At 43.1% G+C, this 21,005-nt stretch overlaps 1 protein-coding gene across 2 annotated transcripts in view; it reads left to right on the top strand.

Annotated features, from left to right (window-relative positions):
• Positions 1-21,005, top strand: part of SUFU (SUFU negative regulator of hedgehog signaling) — an 89,999-nt gene that overhangs the window by 626 nt on the left and 68,368 nt on the right. For both annotated transcript variants that reach the window (XM_053948983.1, XM_053948982.1), the window contains exon 2: positions 5,260-5,394. In XM_053948983.1, the coding sequence (XP_053804958.1) occupies positions 5,260-5,394 (135 nt within the window). The remainder of the gene's footprint in view (positions 1-5,259; positions 5,395-21,005) is intronic.

Raw genomic sequence — 21,005 nt, 5'->3', positions numbered from 1 at the left:
AATAGGAGAAGGGTCTAGAGAGGTGTGCACTGAAGACAGGAGAGTGTATTGGGGTTTCTGGGGTGATTTGGAGGGTCCACGAGTGAGGGGTTGCTGATGAAGGCCCCAGCTGGGGCAGATCTTATGAAAAGGGAGTGCGTGTTACTCAGTAGAGGTGTTCCCACAGAAGGTGAGGGTCTGGAGTTTCCCCCCTGGTCGGGAGGCACCAGCTCTGTCTTCTGGCCGGGAGCCTGGGCTCGAGTGTGGCAGCACTGACCGGAGTGAACCCGCTGTTGCAGCCTGCAGGCCGGACACATGCCGTGTGTACCCATAAAGCCCACGGGGCAGTGCCAGCTTCCCTTGGCCTTACGTAGCCGTGTGTTATCACAGACTGTGAATCTGCTGTTCAGTGTCTCTGCTGACACAGTGTCTGACACCAGGAACAGCAGTTGTTTATGTGGGAGAGTGGCATGAAGGAAGTTCTTGGATGTTCAGCTATCAAGATAAGTGTCTAGCATCTAATCCCGTGTGAAGAGGAGTTCCTTTTGCATTTTCCTATCGCTTAGCTGCTCAGCCCCTTCTTCTGGGGCTAAGGAACATGATCAAGTCACTCCTGAATGTTTTCTTTATGTGACATTGGCCAGTCCCTACCCTAGCACTTGGAAAAAAACTAGTAAATGCTCAACTTCTTTATTTACAGCTCATTTCGACCTGTATGTCTTTATCTAATTAGAGTCCTGAGCAACAGCAGAATAACATCCTCTTTGTGTGCTGCTCTGACAGACAAGGCTGTTGCTGTTTTTGTCCACAGAAGTATTGTTTTTCAAGTGATTCTAGCAAGAAGTTTGTCTGTTAGCCCTTATTGCCGAGGAGAGTATTGTATTAAAATGACACAGTGGGCTGAGATAAGTTATTGCAAATATGAGACTTCAAAATATAAATAATTTCTTAGTCATCTGTGCACATCAGGACTTTGGTGGTGGTCTGATCAGTCTGTTTTTACACCTGTGTCTAATCTTAGATACTCATGAAGCCTTTCCAGTCACGTTAGCACTTCTTTTCTATCAACATCTTAAAACATACTGACTATATTGACATAAGATTTGTGGAGGTTGAGGGAAATTTAGATCTATAGTGAAGAATTACAAAGGCCCTTGTTTGGGAAGAAACCTTGTTGCTTAAGGGATTGATTAGAGTTTCACTGCAGCTGGAGCTCAAACACTAAAAGAATTGCTGCTGGCAGTGATGGCAGGTTGCAAGTAAGAAGTAATGTGAAGGCCTGTTTATCCTGGCATTTTCCACTTAGTGGTTCCTCCAGCTGTTAGCTCAGCCAGCAGTGAGAGCTGAGAGCTTCTGTTGTAGAGGTGAGCTTCCTACTGCTGTCCTGTGCAGGAAATGCTTGTGTGAGGTAAAGCCTCCATGGACGCCAGAAGTTCTTTCTGTCCTGTTGGTGAAATTTGGAGCTTGGTTTTGTTAATTCTGGTAGAACGACTCATGCTACAACTCTCTCTGCTAATCTGTCCTACTCTGCCTGGGCCGCCAGCTATTAGCTGGTTTAGATTAGAAGAGGAAATGGCTGAATGAAATTCTCTGCCTTAGGAGAAATATTGTAACACTAATCAGCTTTTAATTATATGTATCAGTTTCTCTACGGTTAACAGCGATTTGTTTTTTTGTTCAGGGAGCTGAAGTTGTAGTCTTTGGCTTGCAGATCAGAGCAGATCCTAACTGTGTAATGTTGGAGAATCTGCAGAACTCCGTGGCTGTTGCATAAAGGGGTTTAGCCATGTGGATTATTTAATGGAACTAGTGTTTTAAAATGCTATTTGCATACCTTGGGAGAGAGCTTGGGATCCAATCAGAACTTCTTAGAAGAGTTTCTGTCTATTTTTGTGAAGGCCATGCACCAAGATGGAGTTTGTCTGTTGATATCCAGTATCTACTTTTATTATGAAATGTGGTAGAGTATCTCAAATTGAAATATCCTGTTGCATAGAATTGCCGGTGAAAAAATCAAATTTGTTCTTTTTTTGTGATAGGTTTTGAAATAAGCATAATTTTGGGCTTGACTACTGGGTTTTTATCACCTTTCTTAAATTTAGGCCATTCTCACAGTGTGCTGTGGTCTGCGGCCTGACTACTTCTGAAAGGTTGTCAAAAGGTAGCTGTGAAGGGCAATCCTATTGTCAGCTGCTGGGAAGTGACTACAAACAATACACTAAGGACTTTTCGGGTGAATGAATTAGGAGTTTTCCAATGTCTTTCCATTGTGGGTCTCTTTCCTCTTTGTGTTTTGTGTTTCTGCTTCCACACAAACTTCAGAGCACTCTTAACATCAGTCAAAAGAAGACTCTTGGTGCAGATGCAAATACAGGGTTTCCCCTGAGGCAGCCCTTCCTGCTCCTGAATGAGCTCCATGAATAGAGAATGTAACAAATTTGTACTGTACCTTTGGCTTTGAAGTTGGGCTCTTCCTAATAAAATCCTCCAACGCTTCCAGCTCTTTGTGTGAATGCATGTACTGATATGTAGATTGTGATACAAGGTTGAACCCTGCCACGGCAGTGTGGGCGGGAGGATGTACCACAGCAGCGCCGACAGAGCAGTGAAACCTGCCACCGAAACTGGATAAATATCTGTGCTGACTAACCTTTGGTGAGCGTTATTGCCATGGCTGTGTTAGTGTGTGCTGCAGGTAGCTGGCTTAAAGCTCGTGCTGGATACTTGTGCAGTTACGGTGGTTTTGGGATAGGTGTATGGCTTGGATATGTGTTTTTCAAAATTTAATTAGTCACTGCTGCAGGCTTTTAGTCTACATCTCTTCCAAGCCTACTACACTTCTCAGTGAATAAAGATGGTGTGACTGGATCGTTGAGCAACCATGAACCAGTTGGTAGTGAGCTCTGGGCAGGACTGAGCTCAGCTCCTCCAGGCCACCTGGTGCCACATTGCTGTGGCCACCTCTTGGGTAATGTGGTGCTGCAGGTCTCCAAAGAAGTTTGGCCTTTGGAGACAAACACAGGATTGCTGGCAGGAGTGAGGGAGAGGTGTCTGGCTTGCCTGGTGCTGTCCTAGGCAGGACTTGCCATCTGCATCGGACACACATGTACGCATGGAATAGTCCCTGTCCTGAAAAGGGCAGTGTAGAGGTTTCTCTTGTGTGTTGTCAGTATCAGAGTGCCTGTGTCAGCAGTGTTCCAGCACTGATTGTTTGACTTCTAAAGTGTTATTAAAGCTAGTTTGGAAGCAGGTTTCCTTCATGTAGGAGGTGCTGGTTGCTTAGCAGTGTTCTCTTCATTGCAAAGCCCACACAACTGCTCTGAGCACTAACTAACCTCTCATGCTGGTCAGTGCATGAACCTCCCTCACTCCAGAGTCCTCCCAGTCCAGTAATAATTGTGTGTGGTTGCTGCTGGTCACTGCTGCTCCTCAAGGGTAAGTGACCATCCTGGCTGGAATTGCTTCCATCTGACTGCTTTCATCATGGATCCCTGGAGGGCTGAGCACTGGCCAGGACATAGGTGCCGTGCTCTGAATAGAACCACCTGGATGGGTGCTTGTGGTAGAGACCTCAGCCTCCAGTGTGACCTGATGCCAGTGAAAGGGAACAGGTGAGAAAAGGGTGTCAGAGGGGACTTGTTTATTCCTGAGGGTTTCAAACTATTGCTAGACTTGGAAAACGGGTTTTTTCACGTGTCTACTGAAGATCAAACTCAGCTCCATCCTGGGGTCTGACACACTCTCCCCGTATTTGCTCACCAATTTGCCTTTTATGTCATGAAGATCCACTTGTCATACAAGGAGACTGCATTGTTTTGATGTAGCCTTTGACAATGGAGACCTGTGCCACTACTGGGGGTGAGCTGCTCATCCCCTCTGTCCTACCCCAGTATCCTGGGCTGCATCTTTGACTGATCTGATGGAGAAACTGCAACTGGTCTCAGTCATCACTGAGGGGGAAGATGTCCTACATAAAGTCAGTCATGTTAGACAAGTGCTTTGGTTTTTTGCCAGCGGCAGTAGGAGCAAGGCAGCACAGCACACCTGTGGAGAAGCCTTTTAGTACACCAAGCTGATATGCTGTTTTGTACAGACTTGATAAGACTGGGCAACAGGAGGAGGGCAGAGGATGTAAAATAGTGTCTCATTGTCACTAGGGCTGGATCCATCTGTCTAGCCACAGAGACTGTGTATGATGATACACAAACCCCCAGGACAAGTGAAGAAAGCACAGCCATACCCTGCAACCTGCAGATGATTGTGTCAGGGTCTAAACGGACAATAGACGTGAGAGGAATTGATGTGTAGAATCATTTGTTCCAGTGAATGGGGTCATATGAGTTTGGATTTTCTTGTTTGGAGCAGCTGAGAGTTTTACTTGAAGACACAGAGGCACAAAGTGGTTAAACAGATGCTCAGCTGTGCCATAACTGCTTGTGGTAGGTGTTCTGTGATTAACAGGGCAAACAGCAAAACAGTCCAGCATGTTCCTTCCTTCAGCAGGGAGTTGTCCTGTCTTAGCTCAGACAGAGGTATGTGAGTGGCAGGAGGATGTGCTCTGCTCTCTGCTGGCACACAGCCTCAATTCCCTGTGCCTCGTAGCAGGAAGGGTGGCTGCAGGCTTTGGGGGTTGCTTTGTACCGTAACCTGCCTGAACTGCGTTGACTTTTGAGTTATGTTCTTTTAAGGAAGCCATTCTAATGCTGATGCAGAGGGTACAGTGGTGCCTTTTACTCATTCTTGTTTAATGCAAGTGGTGTATTTTTAGAAGTTTTGCTGCTAGTTTTACTGAATCAATGTTTTTCTCCTCCACTGTTTGAACTATTTTGTCTGTGTTCAAAAGTATGGATTACTCTCCTCAAAACTTAGTCATTTCAAAATCTGCTTGAGGAGTAGTATCACTTTTTTTTGAGGTATGTGCCTCTGGGCTGAATTAAGAGTTTGCAATGCAGATACAGCCATTGCTCTTTTACTAGAACAGTTTTTCAATTTTCTTTGTGTTTTTTGGAAGCTTTAATATGATTTTCCAGAGGTTTTTATGCTTTAACATTAAAAACATTTTTAGCATGTTGCACACATGTACTTTGTCTTCCTGTGCTCAAAGCTTTCTGGACTTAACCTAATCTTTCTCCTCAATATTTTTTTTTTGCAGAGGTAATTTGAATGTTCTAATTTTTGTTTTAAACCAGGTCTTTGTAAACTGCTTCTAGCACCTGGGGAGAGTTACCCTTTGTCTTGAGTGAACTAACTTACGCAAGAATTTTTCTGTTTTTTATGCAGGTTGGGAGGACCTGACCCTCTGGACTATGTTAGCATGTACAGAAACCTGGGAAACCCAGCACTGAATGTTCCTGAGCACTGGCACTACGTCAGCTTTGGGTTAAGTGACTTGTATGGAGACAACAGAGTGCATGAGTAAGTGTCACTAAGGTTCTGTAGCTGTGCGTTGTATTTTGTGTTGTGTTTTGGGGGTGTGTAGGTAAAACCCTGTCCTGCTGCTCATATTATTTGTACAGCTGGTTTTTTGTTGAGAACACCCTAGCCCTGGTGTCAAAAAAAGATGACATATGCCTGTTTTTGCATGTAGAAGACATTCTATGTTCCCCTCTGCAGGCTTTGAGTGCAGTATATTTCCTTTCAGTGTTGAGTGGGGTTTTGTTTAAATTTTTTTTAACTTGTTGGGAAATTTTCTTTTAACTATCTGTCTTGTTGTGTTTTTCACACTCTGTAATCTGTTATGGTGGTACGCTTAAATCCTGACCCCTCCCTGTGCATGTTAAATGCCTTCCTCTGGAAAACTGCTGTAAGGGCATTTTTGCTGTTGTTGGCACAGCAGTGTTACTGTCAGCAGACTGCCACTCCAGTGGCTGCTGTATAAAGTGTCAATTTGTGTAACAGAAGCCTAAAACTCTAATTGTTTGACTGTCTTTTCTCTAGTAATTAAATTATTATCTTAGGTTGTTGGTATGAATGGTTTCTAGCAGGAACTTTGGATTAGACCAAGCAGGCAGCGTGAGCTAACCCTATTCTTGTCTTTCGTTAGCTGACCTTACTGCTTAACTCCTGTTAGAGTAGCAGCAGCCAAGCCATCATGATTTTGGGGCTGTGAAAGTTGCTTTTTAACTAGCCAGAAATGGCACAATGTTTCTGCTGTTGCTGTTTACTGAAACTATCTTTGCACTGTGTTATAGTTGCAGGATAAATGTCCTTGATGAATGGTGTAGCAAAGGCTCCAGTTTGTTCACACAAGCTTTCTTCCTTTTGTTTGTCTTGGTTAAGATTCAGCCACCAGGTTTTTTTCCATCAAAGTGCTTCTCTTGCAACAGCAGCAGTCAGGCAGTTTCTTTAACTTTACCCATTCCTCAAGGCAGTTTCTCCTGTTTTTTTTCTCCTTGTGTTTGTGATTACACAACTGTTTTTCAGAAAACAAGTCTGGAGTTTATACAGGACCCCAGTGTCACAGAGATCCGCCTGGGACATTTAACCAACACGTCTACTAACAACAAACACCAATCAATAGTTGCAGGGGCAAAGGAGGAGTAGGGCAAGTGAAAGAAATGGAGTTTAAGACTTCGTTCCCTCACAAGAGATCTTAGCATGAACACGTAGGCATTCACATGGTGCTTTTATTTATAGATCAGGTGTGTGTTTCCCTTTTCTCTGTGTGGCTGGAATAGCATCCTCAGCTTCACAGTACTGTGTCCTTGTGTCACTTGCCCTAAGATGTTCAGCTGTCTGCAGTCTATCACCTTTAATTTGGCCTCATTCTTGGAGCTACAAAGTTTAATAGGATTTGTCCTGTTGGGTAGGTTGGTTCTACCTTGTCTGCAAAAGTCTTAATATACAGTTATGCATGTGGTAGAGCTGCCAAGACCTACATATCTCCTCAACACTGAACCTGAAGTTACCAGCTGGTACATGAGCACTGTAGACTGGCTGAGAAAAGATTTTCAAAGGAGCTGAGCACTCACCAGCAGTTCTCACTCCCAAGAGCAATTGCTGTTTGCTAAAACTGCTCTGGAAATTTGATGGCTGTGGGAATTGCACGTCACCAGCCCAGCCCTGGGTGCACACTGTAGGAATGTGGTGGATTTTCCTATGCACTCAGGAAGTTCTTGTTCTCTGACAGGGAATTTAATACAGCTTTAAGAAAATAAGTCTCTTTTTTGCTTGAAGGGCTTTGGGATTCTGCTGTCCCAGGTAAAGTGTGCTGTAGAATGGTTGGCAGGAGCATGGGGTTGCAGGGTAGTTGTTTAAATCTTCGGTATATTTCCTTTAAAACTGGTGTGGCACTCTGCTCAGTTGCCCTGGCCTCTGGAGACAAGAAAGGGTTTGTATTTTTTTTTTGTTTCCAGCTGTCTACAAAGAGTGCAGAGCTGGATCTGCTTGTGACAGTCAGCGAGGTTCCTACAACAGGGATGTGCTTCCATAGCCTTGCTGTCCTTTGTACTTTAGAAGGGGAAAGATAGAGCACTGCCAAAGGTCTTGTTAATTGCTCAGTTTGGGTAATGCATAGTTTACTTCTTGTGGACCTCTCCGGGTAATACAGTACAGTCTAGAACAATTATAAAGCAGTATTAAATGAAAAGGACTTTTTGATTTTTTTTTTTTTGAGTGAACTAATACTGAACTGGAGGCCCCTGTATTTTTATTTATAATGGAATAGCAAACAGATGTAGCAAATAATGTGAAAATGTTGACTTTAATTTATATTTTTTAATAAGAACCTGAAAAGTCTGAAGTAGAGCTCTCCCGGTACCTCCTTGTTGACAGATTTATTTTCAGTTAAAGCAGCACTGTTTCCTGCTCTGCTTACGTATCAGCTATACTCTGCTTACAGAACCAGTCTGGTTTTAAGAATCTGTAGAATAAGATGGAAGAAATCTAAGCATTTCAAACAAGGAAACCTTTTTCGTTTAAAACCCCTCAGTGTTTCATGGTATAATGGCAACCATGACACCAGCTGTGCTGGGCTGATAGCTCTAAAAATCCTAAATCATGATGTCATGACAGCATTAGGCCTTTCAGTGGGATTTCATGGCAAGCTGCTTGCATGGAAATAAGTCTCTCCAGTTGAGAATGTTGCACAACTTGAGTGGCAGCAGAAATCCTTCCAGGATGTTTTTGCAAGTTATACTCCATTTTTAGCTTTTTCTATCTTGTTTCTAATCAAAACAAATGTGTAACTTCTTGCATCTATTCAGCAGGGTTAAAGTAGGGCCTTTTTTTTCAGACTGTTCTTGTATTCTGAGGAGATTTTGCACTGCAGTGGTGAGTGTGTACAGCCTGCTGGCAGGAAGCATGAGGCCAGTGCAGTTGTGGGAGAGGAGGTGCTGAGTTCTGCACTCTTCTCCATCTCTTGCTGGCAGCAACTGCCCACAGCAATGCCAGCAGCGAGGAACGTGTCCCTGTGTGTCTGCACAAAGCCAGTGCCTCAGCTGGCAGTTGCAGGTTCGTGCTCTGATGCCAGCCCATCAACGAGGTCAAGGGACAGGTGCCTGATCATTCCTGCAGATTACAAACATTATGGTGACTTCTTCCTTGGTGGAGAACAGGTGCACAAGGAAGGCAGCATCAGCAGGTGTAGCTGGACTCGGACTCCATCAGCGGCAATGCCAGCTTCAGCTGAGTGCTGCCTTTGCAGCAGCCCTGGGGAGTCTCTGACCCAGGAGGCAGTGGGCAGAAACTGATGCATAGGAAGCTCCACCTGCAGATGAGGAGGAACCTAATTATTGTGTGGGTGACCATGCACAGATTGTCCAGAGAGGCTGTGGAGATACTGAAGAACCGTCTGGACACAATTCTGTGCCCTGGGCTCTGTGATTACCCTGCATGAGCAGGAAGGTGGACACTATGATACCTTTCAACTTCACCCATTCTGTGATTCTGAGTTAGTGTGGTGCCAGAGTGTTTGCCAGCCCCAGACTGTGCTGGCACAGGTTTGCAGGGTTGTCCAGGGACTAAGAAAGAAAATGTGTTTTTCCCAGACTGGCTTCTGACTTCAGTTTGCTCTAAGGCCAAGGTTGAATTTCTACTTAACTGTTCTGTAGTTTGATTGCTTGTTCTTAACGCTTTAAAGAAGTGCATGGAAAGTGAAAACCATGATGCAATAGAATTCCTGAACACCTTGAATAGTCTTATTTATATTAAAATTGCAGGGTTGTAATTCAGAGCTGAAATAGAAAGTAAGGCTTAAATTATGGATAGATTGAGATAAGATTTTTATTTGTGGTCTTCCCACATCCTGTAAAGTGAAATGCCAACTGTGTTTAGATGTTTACTACATCAGCTTCATACTGACAAGGGTGGTGGGGTTTGGGGTTTTTTGGTTTTGTTTCTTTTTCCTGGCCCCTAGCCAGGAGCCGAAGTGCAGCATCCCATTTGCATAAAACCGGAGAGATTACAGCTGCCTTCATCTCTATTACAGATGCAGGGTACCACCCGCTGAGACAACAGGTTCCAACTTGCTGTGGTCCTTTTGATTTGTGCTGCTTTCCATTTGGATCAGGAGGGAGCGGTGCATGCCGGGATAACGTGTTGTCTCTGTGGGTGGTGCCTCCCTATTAAAGGTGAGGGTAAGCATGAGCCTTTCAAGATCTTCAGTCCAGCTTGTGTTCTGCTTGCTTGTATAGATCCTCTGAATGACCTTAACTTGTAAAAGGGCAAGGATGCTTGTTAGAGTTGGGAGGAAGAAAAAGGAGCGCAAAAGTGGATCAGGTAACCAATACAAGGCTTGCAGAGGGGTGGATGTTTTCTAGAAGGCTTTTTCTGAGTATAAAAGGAGTTTGAAAAGAGTATTTAGAAAATAGCCTGGAAGTTGGAACGAGTGCTCTCTTTCTTTTGAGTGCATGCTGGCTTCTCCTTTGAACCTGCATGAATGTAGGACGGAGTGGTGCTGACAGCTATCACTTTAGTGGCCTCTTAGTTCTGTAGCCTTTCATAAATTTAAAAGCTCACTGCCCTCAGCTTGCCAGCCTTTAGCCTTAAATTTTGCTATTTAATGGGTCCCTAAGTGCTTTATAAACTACATGCCTAAAGTACTGCTGAAATATTACACCAAACTCCAGAGTAACTGAATGTTTTAAAATGCTGGAGAGTAACTCTGCCCCTCTTTGTTTTCATGATAAAATAGAGGGCCTTTTGGAAGATGGTAAATTAGAGAGAGGTGGTAGATCCATATTTCAGATAAGATTTGTAAAGTTCAGCATGTCTACCTTGAGAGGTTGCTGGAGGTGGAGCATCTGCCCCAGCTAAAGGGAATTACATAGAAGAGAAGATCAGTGAGCATCAGTTTAGGAAAGCAGTACAAGAGGCAGTACTTTGAGGAGAGAGGGTCCAAGGTGGGCACCATATCCTGGACTTCCTTCTTCTTCCCAGGTCTTGTTTGCCTATCAAAGACTGACCCTAAATGTAATGCTTATTTTTTCTTTTGGTCTTCTGTCTGAGGCAGAGGGGAGAGAGGAAGGTTTATGGCAGAGTGCAAAGAGAGAGGCCATAGAATTAGGGAGTTCTGTAACAAAAAAAAACCCAGTGTTTTTTTTCAGTGATAGTTTATTTGAGAATCTGTCAGAGTAGGAAAGAGTAGTTTAGCTGCACAGCACAATAAAGTCTGTCTTTTAATGGATTTTTTTTTTGTGATTAGATTTTTTCATACCTATGAAGATATAAGTTAGAATGAGCTTTTCTTAAAATTAAGGTACTTTTAACAAGTCTCACCTGTGTGGATTCTCTGGTGTCTAGAAATACAGGTGTGCTTCTACTGAAACTTGCTTACTGGGAACACCTGTAGATCCTTCTCTTCTGTCTGGCTATTTGTTTTTGCATACTTTGCAGAAATGTGACATTTTTGGGACAACTCTTCCTCTGGAGAACTGGATTGAATTTGACCAATGAGTTCAGACATTTTAAAGAAGCATATGCACAAGTGTGATCATGTAGGGTTCAATTCTCTATTTCCCAGACCAAAAAAAAAAAAAACCAAACAGTTAAACCAAGCATCATGCCTATTTATGTGTCCCACTGAGGGTGTCCCTCCAGTGACTGCCGTGCACCAGAACCCTGAAGGTTTGTGTTTCACTGCTGAAGGCAGACCTCCCCTGAAGCCATGGTCACCACAGGGAAATCTGACTTTTCCCTTCTCCAAGGCAGAGTGCACTTGGCTTCCAAATGTCACTTGCTGGAGGTAGTTAGTACCCTTAATGAAATGGAAGATGTAGGCCACCTACAGAGAGCAGCCTGCTTTGTGCTGCGGTCTGTCTGTGTTTACGTGCAGGGGTTGTGGGATGAGACCACTCTTGAACTGTGCTAGATTTGGAATGTTTTTTTGAAGTATTGAAGGAAATTCATTTAACGTTTACAGCACAGTAGTTGAATTTACAAGAAGGACTGTTTTCAATTAAAAAAAAAAAAAAAAGAAAAAGATTGGAAGAAGGTTTAGTGCTGAGCATTGAAGGCAAACACTACTTCCTGTTTGGTGGCGTGTCTGCACTCTGGTGCTGCATCCTGTTAGGATGAGCCTCTTGTTGCTATGCAGGGGAAGGGGCATAGCGCTCAAACTGGATGATTTTATGGTATTTTTTTTGCCAACAGAACTTCCACATTTATGATTTTGGCACATTGGAGGAGAGTAGATCTGAGACATGGCTTCCTTACTCTGATCTCCAAGTTGGGTTACTACTGAATGATGTGGGAGAGTTTGCAGGCTCTGCTCTCCCAGTGAGTTCAGCCTGCCAGGAAGAGAAGCAACTGGGGAGCAAAACTGGGTCTTCTAGTGAAAGATTGCTTTATGTGATAAAGATCTGTTTATGATGTTTTAAAAATCAAGAATTAAAAAATAGTTGGGTTTTTTTTCAGTGAGACATGAAGGTAAAAGTATTTTTGAGCGGTGCAGCCATTCCAGCTTTGAGATCATTGGCATTTTTTAATCCATTTGCTGCCTAGAATAGAGATACTAACAAAATAAAGGTTTGAAGAAATAGATCTGAATGCTGTTATTCATACCTAATCCCCTTTGTTTTTTCCTCAATGTGTTTTTAGTGTTGGAAATGTGCCTTCTTGACTAGTACTAGAGTAGTGCATGTTTCTTGATGAGTCAGTGCCTACGACTGGTAACAACAAATTACCACTGATACCAATTTCATTACCAATTTTATGTAAAATTTGAGCTATTGGTGTTTCTCTCTTCTACGCTCCGTGGTGATGACCTAACTCAGCTGCCTCTCTACTGTCATCTCAATTTTGAATCAAGGCCCAATAGGCAGTGACACCAGGCTAACAAAAGAGGGCTGCAAATCTTGGTGGTCTCCCATTCAGATGGTATTGCCTTCCTTGGACAAAGGGGTGAGTAGGGCTCCTGAGTGCCACTCTGCCTCTAGGGATGGTAAACAAGGAACTGATCACTGGTGGGAGGCATTTTTTCATCACTTGACAAAGCTGGGTAGATGGGATACCACCTGACAAAGGGCTGAGGTTTAAAGGAAGACTTTGCAAGGGCTCTTAAGAACAAAAAGAAAAAAAAAATAGGCCAGAAAACTGTTTTTTTCAGGATGTAAACAGGGTGGGCGGAGGTGAAGGGGGACTCGGCCATTCTTGGGGAGCTCTGATTTAAGCTCAGAGGATACAGACAAGGGAAGGAGGGAAGAGTGCACAGATGGCTTATTGTTTTGTCTAGCTCAGCATTCTTGTACTGCCGAAGTGAAGGGCAATTGTTTTAAAATCCTTTTTGCGAAAAGTGCTCTTTGCGTTCCAGCTATCCCTGGTCCCTGAGATGCAAACTGTAAACCACAGGGACTGGTTTTAAATGCCCATTTGTTTTGGAGGGTCAGTTCAGGGGGCCCTGGGCAGTTGCTGGGCAGCAAGGCATTGCTTCTGTAAAGGAGTGGGGGAAAAGAGTACTCCTGGGAAAAATGCACTGCAGCATTTGGGGGAGAGGCGAGAACAAAAGGATGCACACAGAGGGGCTGATGCAGACCAGTGTCTGGCTTGGGGGCCTTTACCAAAGCTATGAAATGTAGCATGAAACATACCTTACCTGCAATGATGTCTGATGTACAGTATAGATTTCTTACAGTATTTCACTCTTTTTTTTTTTTTTAAAGCAAATAATTCATTAGTATAAAGAAATACTGCCATTTCTATACTGTTATTCTTTCTACTGCTCCAGTTGCACTGGCACAGCTCCTTCCCCTCCTCCCCTGTAAATTGTTGTGGCCTTTCTGGAGCAGGGGCCTTTTTTGGCATAGTCGACAAAAATAAACCATAAAGGCAGCTGTTGTTATGAATAAGGCTCAACAGGGGAATTTTACCAGTAGAACTACAGCAATATAATTATACTGGTAGACAAGTTACAGTAAATTTCCTCATGAAGACAAGCCTTAAGTTGACATTTCCTAGCTAAGTTGAATCCATATGTATAACCTTATTACGCAAAAATAATATGTCTCTGTGCCTTGAATTCCTTTTTTACTCAGAAGAGTAACATGAAGCAGAAAAGCAAAGAATTTAGTGGTCAGAGATAGATGGGGGATTTTCTCTGACAGAACGGTTGTGATGAGTTGTATGCTGATCTCTGTGTTTTTTACTGGGCAGGTTATTCCTCCAAAAGTGATCAGGAACACAAGGACAGTGTTCCTACTTGCTGCACTCAAATGTAAGCAGTACTGAAATATGCTGTAAGGTGACATCTCTCTCCCAACTTTGCTCCTGTTTGAAAAACAAGCTGAGTCATTTTGCAGTTCCCATAACTGAAGTGGTTTGACTGAGAAGCAAAACTATTTTGCTACTATTAAAATTTTTAGGGGTAAGCCTGGAGCCACTGAAGGGATGGTGAGGGAATGACAGTTTCGTTCCTCCTTTGTTTGATTTTTAAGAGGCAAAGATTTATTTTATCCTTTTGGACATTGTCTTACAGCAAATAGAGTTCATATAACATTCACAAGCCCTAGAAGTTTCAAGTGCTTCAAAGGAAAGATAGTCTTGCAAGAGAAGCTTAACACTTAAAGGCAGATTAAAAAAAATATCTGTAGTAGACTTTTCATTGCAGATGTCTCATGTTTCCCTTTTGGGAGTCTTTCACCAGTAGTCCAGTGCTTTCCAGTGCCCTGGAATTACAGCTCAAGCTCCAAGGACCTTTTGCTCCCTGCCTAATTAAGATCTCTCATGGTGCTCATCAGTATATTTTTAAATGCACCCTTTGCAATGACATGAGACTATGTAACAGCTCACCAGGGAAGGCAGAATTGTCTGGGTTTTTATAGCTGATGAAGTGAAAGATCAGGGATTGAATTCAAGATGCATCAGGATCGGAGAGATATAGGTGGGTTTAGGTTGGAAAGGACCGTAAAGATCTTCTAGCTCGAATCCCTGCTAGACCAGCTTCCTCAAAGCCCCATCCAGACTGGCCTGGAACACTTCTAGGAATGGGGCATCCACAGCTCTGCTGGACAGCCCTGTGCCAGTGCCTCACCACCCTCACAGTAAAGAATTTCTTCCTAATATCTAATCTAAACCTACTCTCTGTCAGTTTAAAGGCATTCCCCCTTGTCCTGTCACTTCGTGCCATTGTCAAAAGTCTTTCTCCAGCTCTCCAGCCCTTTGGGTACTGGAAGGTGCTCTAAGGTCTCCCTGGAGCCTTGTCTTCTCCAGGCTGAACTGGCCCAACTCTCTTGGCCTGTCCCCAGTCCTCTGAGCATCTTCATGGCCATCCCCAGGACTTGCTGCAACAGATCCCTGTTATTTTTAGGACGGGAGTCCCAAAGCTGGATGCAGCAGTCCAGCTGGGATCTCACAAGAGCAGAGTAGAAGAGCAGAACCACTTCCCTCAACCTGCTGGCCACACCTCTGGTGGTGCAGCCCAGGACACAGTTGACTTCCTGGGCTACAGGTGTACCTTGCTGGTCCACTTTGAGCATTTTGCCATCCAGCGATGTGTGGGTTCCTACAGCCTGCTTGCAGGCTTTTGGAGTTCAGGCTCCTAAAAGCTCCTGAGTATCTTTTATGCCCTGAGTTAATTTATTGCATTGCTGAGAACTTAATTGTATGAGAGTCCTAAAAATGTGCTCATGGGTATATTAAAGTTGCATTTTGCATGATTTTTCTTAAGGTATGTTCTTTAGCCAGTAGGAAAGTAATGGGAGACACCAGTGTTTATATTCTACGTAAGGTATTGGAGTCCTGATCCTTGCCTGAGACCTTTAGGCAATGCTGAAAGATTAACTAACTGTACCTGTCAGTGGCTTTGAGGGTTTTTTCATATTCTTTCCACCCTCCTATACTGCTTTTGAAAGGCACTTTTGTTATGTGAATAGGTTCCTCCCAGCAGCTGCAGAACTTTCCACAGTAGGAGCTAGGAAGGAGCCAGCAGACACTGGAAGGAAAGTTGGTGCTCTTTTACCAGCTGCTCACCAAACACAGCAATACTGCCCTTCCCAGCCACACTGGCTCAAACTAGCACTGTGCTAATGTTCTCTTGCCTGGTGAGGTTGCAGCTGAACCTTTGGGTGAAGTTGTGGAGGTGTATTACCATTCTTTATCTGTCAGAAGTAAGGATTCAGGTCTGATAGGAAGTGGGATCCATGTGCAGATGAAAGTTTGTCTTCTCTAATGCACTGTGTTGTGCAGTGACTATGTGCTTTGTTGGCTGAACCACCTCCAGCTCAGGCCAAATGAGAGCACTGTTCTTCTGGGCCTTGTAGAAATGAAGGATGAGTAGTTCTGAAGTGCAGCTTAAATAGGCAGCTTAAGTACAATGTTACAGATCTCAAGAAGTTTTCTTTTTCATTAGTGCCTTCGCTCATGTTCTGTGAATGCAATAGTACATCCTTTTTGTACTCCTAGCTTTTTTTTCCAGATCCTTTCAGTGGGCATTGAGATGATGCAACTCTGCTGCAACTTCCCAGGCTTTTGCAGTGAAACTGTTTGCACTTTCTTTGTCAAGAAGCACAGCCTGACTTGTGGTGCTGGTTGTTGTGGTTCAGAACCTGCTCTCAACACCTCACCTGGGCTGGGACTATTCTGCTGGCCATGAAGTGGAAAGTCAGAGTAGTTCCATGGAGAAGTGTGTGAGCCCCTGAGCTGAAACACATGTCAGTAGTCTAGTTACTTGATTACACACGTTTGTTTATTTTTAATAAGTTGCTTTGGAAATCATTTTATTTTATTTTTAATAAGTTGCTTTGGAAGAGGAACTGGTTTGGTTTGTCAGTTTAGTTATAACTGTAATGCAAGAGTAAACCATCACCTACTGGTATAGCTACATCCAGGCACCATAAAATAGAGAAAAGAAAATGTAAACTGCCCTCATATGAACATCTTTTAATGGTCTAGGGAGTGACATGTCCCATGCAACCTCCTGTTTCGTATTTGGTTGTTTTAGTCATTTCCCGTGTTCTGTATTTGTCCATGCTGTGCAGAATGTGGAGTTAATTTCCCAGCTTTTGTGACCTTGATAGATGGAGTCTATAAGCATTTCCTATATAATGAGTGTGTCACATTACTCTTTGAAGCACGGAACTATCATTATTTACATCTGAGAATCAAATCCCTAAGTAACTTGTTGAGGAGGATGAGAAGTTTGTAGCAGACAGGAGGTTCAAACTTAGGTTACCTGGATGCTGTTTGAGCACTCTCAGAGAATTCTGAGGTTTCCTGACGTAATGTTAATAATGAGGCACATCGATCCCTTTGGTACTGATAGGGCTTTTGTAGCCTTTTGCCCTTAGTCTGCAAGCACTATCCCTACAGGTGTGACTGTGGGCACTCTCCAGAATGAGACAATAATGTTTCCAAGCCTCTAGAGCTCAGAGGGATTAACCTGCAGCAGCTAAGCATGATCCTGTCCTTCTTCCAGATGCTACCGCTTTCATGGCATGGCATGCTCAAAGAAGCAACCCCTAGATTGCCTTAACTTGCAGCCCAGCACATTTAGGTGACCAGAAAACTGATGGTGGTTTACTTTAACATGCTAGGCTGGAGATAGCACAGTTCAGGAGCTGTTTTGTGAGTGGTTGGGCAGGAGCTGAGTATAGGAACCACTTCTGTCAAAATGAGTTCAACTCAAGTGTTTGTGAATTATCAGCTATGGATCCTGCAAGTGCAGTTCTGGGTACAGAGTATCAGTAGCAGAAGTTCATACCTGTGTTCTTGGCCATGATGATTTGTGGGATCACTTGGGTTGGAAGGGACCTCCAAAAGTTTCCAGATGATGGTTTTTCAGAGGGCTGAGTTCCCTGGATCACACCCCTAGATCCGATTCCGGAGTTTGATCACTATCTAGTGACACTATATAAAACAGTTGTGCCTGCAGAATTACGAATAAGGTTGACTTGATTCTGTAGGTTTAGAGGAAAAAACAATTTCTCTGTTGTATCAACATTCATTATTTACAAAGACAATTTTGTAAAAACGAAATCTAAACTGTGAGTCTCCAGGTTTCAGGGACAAGATTGTAACTGGCTGAGTTTTAAAGAAGTTGAATAGCAAAATCTGTGAAATCAGTGTTGTGTATATGTGAGTGAAACTGTACCTTGTCTCCTCTTCCCCCTCTGCCCTGTAACAGCTCTTCCCTCATTGAATGGTAGCTCAGTGAAACACAAATCTGTTTTCATACTGGCCAGCACAAATCAAGTCACAAATTTTTACTCAGATCTATCTCAGTGTAAGCTTTCTAAGTGGATCCTACATGAGTATTTCAGAAAGCTGAGAAACTCCTCCAAATAACTGCAGAGTGAGTGCCTTTGCATCTGTTTGGATTTAGATGTTGGAATAAATCTCTAAAAACAATTTAACTTTCTAGAAGAGTTTTCCATTTGGATGATGGCTTACACATTTGATATGATGTACTGGAAGAGCAAGCTCTAAGCTGCAGCTGCCACAGACTGATATCTCTGAGCACTGTCACTCACTTTCCAGCCGTGATTTTACATGAACAGAAATCTTTGAGCATGTGTTCATTTTATGTTTTTATTTGCCCTGCTTATGCATGAAGTTTTTCTTAAATCAAGCTACGAAGGAGTCCAGTAAGATTGTGTGTGCAAGTTTGGAGCAGCAGGAGCTCATGGAATTTCCTGCCTAGCACTCTGAAGAGATAACCATCTGACATCCAGATAACCACCCCTTGCTTTTCTCAAATGTTTGTATGTGAACGAATACTTTTTTTAAATGTCAGGAGACAATCCAGGAGAATTTGTGAGTAAGTAGGTAGGTTTTGGCTGAAATTACTCTTCTGGATACTTCTTAAGCCTTCTATGTGAAGGGGTTGCTGTGCCTATTTTCTTATGGAATTGCTTCACAGGAACCTCTCAGCATGCTGTCGGAGTTCTCAGATGAGAGTTTTGTACTGTTTGACAGCTGCACTAAAAACAACCACTTCCTGTTTGGCAAGATGCTGGAAGCACTAGGTAGAGTACCTTTTCTTTTCTTTTTTTTTTTTCTTTTTTTTTTCTTTTTCCCTTAAGCGCTGGAATCTGAGGGTCATTTGTTTATGGTGGATAGAAATTGCACAGTGCACCTGGAGCTTGAATTCAGAAGACTCACTGTGCATAATCTTGTTTAAGGCACATAAGCTCTTGCCTGACGCCCTTGCCAGGAGACAGAGACACTGAAGTGTTTAGCTCAGTGGTTGCTGAAGTCTTCTCCTTTGGTTTTGGACAGGAGGCTACCCTTTGTGTTGCTTGTTAGTGGGCAGTAAAAGGGAAGCGATTCATGTCTCAGGTGATACAAGTGATTCTCAGGGAGCACCTGTGAGGTCAATCAGTGGGTACCTTGATGCTTTTTGCGACACCAGTCTTCTGTGTTGCTAATAGTAGTCTCTTTGCTAACTAATAAAAAATCTGGGGCCTTAGCTCTGCAGCCTTAAAACACTATTGAGGGTTGGACTTCAAAGTGCTTTGGCCTCATCAGGCAGAGGGTGGATACTGCCTGTCGCCTTGGTTTGACCATCTCCTCGAACTTTGAAAAGATCCCGAGAAGCTGATCTGGAGTACTGAAAGCTATGGATTGGCAATTATTCCATTGAGGATTTTTTGGTGGGTGGGATGGGGATTGTGGGTACAATTAAAATTGGTACAGATACAAATAACAGCAGCTCTTCCTGATGTCAGGTTTAGAAATGTAGTGATACTGTATTTCTGCAGCCTTCAAAATGGTATCAGATTATCTCATCAGCAGCAGAACAGGTAACTGTCTTTGTGCAAGATGTGGAAAGATGCAATTAAGAAGTTTAAGTAAAAAGCATCTTAAGTGGTTTCACAAAAGTAGTGTTGAAGCAGCTGAAAACTGAGTCTGAGACAAGTCATTCCAGAGTGCTGTGATCTTGCTTCCCAGAGGAGAGTCAGTTTATCTCTCTGAAGCTGTTGGGAGTGCAGCTGTGACTTCTGAAAATGCAGTCCTAACTATCCCCAAACAGCCTGAAAGGGCTTTCTTGTTGTTCTCAGGCTGAAATAATCATAGTGATTTCCCTATGTAAACTCCTGTTTCCAGGGATTGGTTCACCTAATATATTTATATGCACATACTCTTAAACTCTCAAAAAAATAAACACCTAGTACACTCTGCTCCTTGTACAGTGCTGTGTAGCTATCAAAAGCAGAATTGCAGAAATACTGCCATTTACACTGCAGTGAAGCAAACCTTCCCTTCTTCCTTGCAAAAGTGAGAATGAAAATGCTTTGGCATATAGCTTTGATTTAAACTGAAAAGCCTCTGGTTTTCAGAGCTGCTTTTAAAGCAAAGGGCTGCTTTGGCTTTTGATCCTCTTAAGCTGGGTTATTTGATGTGAAAAACGTCCTGGGTACTCTGCTGCAGAGGGGAGCAGCTTTTCAGTTCGCTGTGTGTGGCTTCAGAAGAGGGCTGGCAGAGCGTGGGGTGGTGGGGGGCTCGGGGGTCTGGTTGCACAGCTCTGTAAATAAAGGGGCCTCTCTTTCTTTGGATTCTTTTGCTGGAACTAAATATGATCAGTGAAACTCTTACCTCATTAAAGGAACAAGCCAGGCTCCTCCAGCATATGCGCAGTGCTGCAGTGTGGTTTGTTCTGCTGAGCTGATTTGCTGAACAGATAACGGGAGTTTTAACCTAAGACTGGCATGTAATGTATGACCTTGGCTTTTGAAAGGTTTATTTTTGTTCTTTTGACAAAATAAGGTTTTAATATTAAATATGGGGTTGGATTTGACTTGGCAGATACCAGAGCCTTCTATTAGTGCTGTAGTCATAATATAAAACTATCTGATGTGTGCCAGTGAGCATGCAGCAAGCCAGGAATTTCTCCATCAATGTTTATTTTTCTGAAAACTTACCCAGTTGCTTTGAGTTAGTTTGGCTAAAAAGGTGATGTGCCCTTGTGTTGGAGGGAGCAAAGCAGTGGTGAGCACAATATAGTCCACGCAGACTCTTTATACTTAGCATCTTTAGTTTTGGGGCAAAATAGGGGTTTTCCTCTGTCCTTCCCTCCTCCCCCCCCCCTACACTTCGTGTTTTAGAAGTGTTTAGAAGAAACTTCCACTCAAAACTCGAGGGTTCACCAGAACCAAGGTATAAAACAAACTATGTGAAATATTCAGATCTGTTAGTGCAGGGATACAAAATACTAATTCTGAGGCTTCCTTCCTGCATATGTTCCATGTCAGATCATCATCTTACTGTAAAGCTGAGGTGCTTTTGAACTGCTGTACTGCAAGAATTTGACTGAAGAAATGACCTGTAGAGCACTTAAATGCTGAGATGTTGAACTAAGCTCCAAAGTGATTGTTCTAAATTGGCTGTAGTTTGAATTGGTTACCTTCTGATTTAAACCACTACCACCCTCCCTTTCAAAAAAAAAAAAAAAAAAAAAAAAAAGCCAACCCCCCCCCACTAAAACCCAAAACCAACCAAACAAAAAAACAACAAAAACACCCAACCAACCTAACCATGACCAGAAAAACCTACACCAAACCTATCATCTCATTCCTCACTTCCCGAGCTCTCAGAGAAACCAGCCCAAATAGTGCCAGAATCTAGTTTCTAAAGATCAAAGGCTGTAAGCAAATTGT

The sequence above is a fragment of the Vidua chalybeata genome, chromosome 8 (genome assembly GCF_026979565.1).
Source record: "Vidua chalybeata isolate OUT-0048 chromosome 8, bVidCha1 merged haplotype, whole genome shotgun sequence".
NCBI classification, from domain to species: domain Eukaryota; kingdom Metazoa; phylum Chordata; class Aves; order Passeriformes; family Viduidae; genus Vidua; species Vidua chalybeata.
Note: the sequence above shows the minus strand (reverse complement) of the source record. Positions and strands in the feature narration are given on the sequence as shown.